General features: G+C 49.2%; 1 protein-coding gene across 1 annotated transcript in view; it reads right to left on the minus strand.

Annotated features, from left to right (window-relative positions):
- Positions 1 to 697: 697 nt before the first annotated feature.
- The window catches only part of LOC113213970 (zwei Ig domain protein zig-8-like), a 138,540-nt gene continuing 134,629 nt past the window's right edge, over positions 698 to 4,608 (minus strand). The window contains exons 5-7 of the mRNA XM_026433215.2: positions 3,959 to 4,086; positions 2,579 to 2,747; positions 698 to 2,501 (exon numbers count right to left, since the gene is read on the minus strand). Coding sequence (XP_026289000.1) covers positions 2,398 to 2,501; positions 2,579 to 2,747; positions 3,959 to 4,086 — 401 coding nt within the window. The 3' untranslated portion in view covers positions 698 to 2,397. The remainder of the gene's footprint in view (positions 2,502 to 2,578; positions 2,748 to 3,958; positions 4,087 to 4,608) is intronic.

Consider the following 4,608-nt stretch of genomic DNA (forward strand, 5'->3'; position numbering starts at 1 on the left):
ACCCCCCTTTACCTCTTTTCACAAGCACAACTCACGGCTGCCGCAGTGAGCATCGGCAGCTCTTGGTGCAGATGGATGATTCCTAGATCAGAGATATAAGATTAATCCGGCCTTTCACTCTCGCTGCGAATCCCTGCCGACTTGTCCCTCCTAACGACTACGATTCGCCGTCATTCGGTCGTCGGGTTAGGCATTAGGACTCGTCTTGTCACTCGCGCTCGTTCTGTTGACGAGGGGCGGTGATCGACCGACAAAGCAGAGTACTTTGACGTAATGAGGCTCCGTTCTGGATGAAGATACCACACTGAGTCTGGTTTTGCGATACTTTTAACACAAAACCATGCGATAACTGTTGTTTTGCGATTCCCACGCTAAAGGGCATGATAACTCCAAAAAATGTGATAAAAGTATCTTGATACTTTTATCACATTTTTTGGAGTTATCATGCCCATTAGCGTGGGAATCGCAAAACACCAATTTTCGCAAAAATTGAGTAAAAGTAACACAAAACGGATTTCAGTGCACCATAGGGACGTGATGGAGAGAAACAAAGACAAGTTCAACTACAAAGAGAATAGGTGGTGACATTGGCACGGCAAGAATCATACATTATTTCTATATCTCTTCAACTGTTTAAGATCATTTTCTTATTGCTTGTGCTTGTGTTACTGAAATGGAGAAATTTGTAACAATTAAGTAAGTATATTGAGTCAGTTTATTGCGTAAATTTTCACACATTTCGTCACAAACAGCATGCTACCTGATTTAACAGGAAGATTGCGATATTCTGTGCAATTAGAACTGCTTCAAAGCTCTTAAAATACGGATCGTGATTGCCCTGACGTTATGGTTGCTAAAGTGACAGAAAAGAATTACTATTTTTAGGGGAAGCCAGTGAATTGATGCACACAGAACTGCATTTTGAGAACTATGGAAAATGTCATAAAAAGGAATGTCACACAGAATTGACGAATCATACCCTATGTTCTTAACACTGTTGAGATGTACCTATTTGCTGAAAGTTTCACAAACAAAGTTTGAAAAGTATTGATTAAACTAACAAAAATTAACTGACATACTCGAAACTTAGGTTGATTAACCACTTTTATAGCAACTATAGTTATCACAGACTTTGTTGGTTTCTGAGAGCAACTTTCTTGCGTCATTACTTGCGTTTCAAAGACATTGTTTTCGACGACCGAAAACTTGTCAGCGCATGTCGTTTGAGCTCCCTCGCCTTTACGACCAAGAGTATCCTTAAAAATTATCACATTCGTGGCAAAACGTCGCTGTTAGGGTGAACGTACCAACAGAAAACTTACATTTGAAATGAACCAGTCACCACACAGCACACCTGGTATACAATTTTTTATGATGCTCAAAATCTTCCAAATAGAATTACTTTCTAACTCACTGAAAAGATGACTTTGTTTTTTTATCTACGATCCACCCACAACTAGTTGTTCATTCAACTAGTACCAACCGCCTATAAGTCAAAACCGTCAAAACATGTCATTTTGGGGGGACGAACTGCTGTTACCGTCATACCGTCAATATTTTCGTGTTATTTAACAAGAGCTTGTTTATTTAGCTTTTATAGCGATAAAAAAGTTTACACCCCACTGACTTATGTCTGATTTACTCATATCTACTGCCACAATGGATTTTAAAACCAACAGATTTCCCCAAAAGTCGACGGAATAATTTGTAAAGAAGCTGTTTGAGTCATTTTATTTCGTTATCGCCCACATTTTTTGTCAATGTACGTTCGGTACGATCTATAAGAGACTGAACAATCAGCCTTCAAACTCGAGCAGCACAAGGAGAAGCCCACTTGTACAACAGCAAAACGAAGTCCTACTGTTGGATTGCTGCAGTTCATGGTAACATTCACACATTTCAATGGCGCTAAGAATTAGTTTTTAAATAATTAGTGCAAATTGTCACATATCTTGGGAGGGACGTGTGTCTTTATTTTTACACGAACGGCTTGTTTGTAAGCAGCCTCTTTTCTTTTCTCAAAATTAAGAAGTAAGGCCAGTCTTTGAGACCACACACATTATTACTATACAATCACACACAAAATCACACATACAAACTCACATTTCGTTTACGGGCAAACACAGACACATAAACGGTTTCTGTTTAATTCCATTTATGGAAGAAAGGGCCTCCCAAAGAGTCCTTGCCACGACACACTATGATGCACTCTAAAAAGTGTCTTTGACTCGCAAACTAATCATCGCGTCCGGCACTTTAGAACTGTAACACTGATGAAGAATAACGGGTTGTGCCTGCGTTGTAGAAAGGAATCAGTTGTTCCGCAAGGTCGTTTTCTTCGGAGGTTTTTCAAGTGTCCTTAGGGACCTGCGAGGTCCTAATAGGTCCTGCCGGGCTCTAGGGCGCCAGTAGCAAGAGGCAGACGCAGAACACCAGGCAGTAGAAGTGCGACGACTGGTGGTGCGCCTGGCCGGCGTGCTGCATGGCGGCCGGGTGCTCGCCTGCAACAAGAACACGACTCTGTTGTAGGAGTCCCCCGATGACAATGGCGATCGCTATCAATATTCTTGATTGTTACCGTTGAGCACGTGCACGTTGATGCCCTTGGCTTGCGCGTTGGACGGGTTGCACGTGTAGCGGCCCGAGTCAGAGGGGCGCGCGCTCTGGATCAGCAGGAAGCTCTCGGTCGTCACGCCCTTCTCTGTGACGACGCTCACGCCGCCCCGCGGCGAGTCGTAGCTGATGATCTGCAAACGAATGACGCATTTTAGTTTTTTTGTTTTTTTTTTTCGTTTTGCCCCCGCTTGCCGCGGCTGCTTGCGCAGGCCGCGCACAGTAGTTACCTCGGCTCGCCGAGACCATTACAACTAATAAGGGCGGGGACCTAACTGCTGGACCCGCCCGACCGAGGCCGCACAGCGCCGCACAGTTGAGCAAAGTGCCATTGGCAACCCCCCGCGCGCCTACCCCACGCCTACCCCACGCACATATATACCCCCAGCAGAAGCCTCGCCCGAATCAAATGTAGGAGGCGGGGCGGCGGCGCTGGCTGCGACACGGCCTTCTTTATCGCGAGGCGGCCCGACAAGAAGCTCTCCCATTAGAGCGCAAGGAGTTCCAGCCGGTTCCACCTCATGGACCGGCCGGCCTCGCCTACATAATGCCATTATTTGCCCAGGGGCCCACTTTGCACTGCGGTCACTGCGCAGCCCATCCCCCTCCTCCCCCCGCCACCTCTCCCCCGCCAGGCCTAGGGCTCGAAAGGCCATACGCTCCAGCCAGCACAGCCCAGCGGCAGTGGGCCTCTATGATGGGGGAGCGGGGCGGGGCGGGGCCGGAGAACGCCCGGGCGCGCCCTCACACCAGCGAGGGGATTTAAGACCCTCAGCGCGCACCCTTGTTCTCATCGGTCGCCCGACCCGCGGCACCACCCCCGGCCCAGGGCGGCGGGGGGTCTACCTAGACCGGCACCCTCTGCCGCAATAAACGGGACGCGAAGATTATCCAGATGCTGCCGAACGAGCCACATATTGTATGGAGATGACCGATGACCTCACGCGCACGCCCACACACAAGAGCCTGCAATCCTAGATAGGGGTTCCGCCGAGTCCCGTTACGGGGGCCATAAATGTCAGCAATACACCGGAGTAAAGGTACTCCCAAGTCAATATGCCTGCGCTATAGGTAGACATTTCCGCAACAGCTCTATTCAGCAGGCATGTGTAAAGTGTGTAACTGCAACTTGAACCGCTTGAACAAGTGTTGAAGATGGATGACGCGCTTGAAAAGAGTCAACCAGATAGGTGGGCACTTGTGAGTGTGTATCTCCTCTACTGAACACTTACGAATGCCCAACCATCAGCTTTTAATACTTTGCAAGTGCACAAAACCCTGTTGCACACTTACAAATGTTAAATTGGTGGAACACCTGACGTCAATGTACCCGCTCCGTACTCACCGCGTCGTTATGGTTCCATATGACGTAGGCCGGCGGCTCCGGGGAGTTGAGAACGATGCATGTGAGGTTGATGGTTGAGCCCCGGTCGATGTAGAGGTCCGGGCCGCCCAGGATCTCCGAGGAAGGCTCTGCGGGCGAGACATGAGGGGGATTAGTGTGGGCGAGCCTCGCTGCAGGACAGTGTAAGGTAACCCGCGGGGCGGAGGGCAGAGCGGCAGCTGCTAGCAGCCTGACCTCGGCGAATGACTAATTGAGCGCCAACACATGTCGGGCCAAACGAATGACCGAGGGGAGCCCTGGGACTGCTGCCTGCGCCGCGCTGGCGCACTCCATCGTCCCCTACCCCCTAGCCCTCCCTCTGTAAGTCCACGGCTCGCGAAATGAGCAGTGGAGCATGCAAGATCTAGAAATATACACTGAGGGTATGGTTGTTTACATTTTGTGCACATTTGTACTCTCCACCATGTCGTCATGGCCCACGCCCGCTGCCCCAGTCGGCGAGTGCATCGCGATAACAGAATTTGAAACAATGACGCACATACTTTCGCCCTTCCTCCTTCTGTCACAATCCTGCAACGCGCCCCAGTTTCAAACTGCCGCAATTTCGAGAGTCAGTTCCCCTGCACACTCCTCCCCCTTCCCCCAACCTC

This window comes from Frankliniella occidentalis, unplaced genomic scaffold, assembly GCF_000697945.3.
Source record: "Frankliniella occidentalis isolate FOCC.00 unplaced genomic scaffold, Focc_3.1 Scaffold29, whole genome shotgun sequence".
Taxonomy (NCBI): Eukaryota; Metazoa; Arthropoda; class Insecta; order Thysanoptera; family Thripidae; genus Frankliniella; species Frankliniella occidentalis.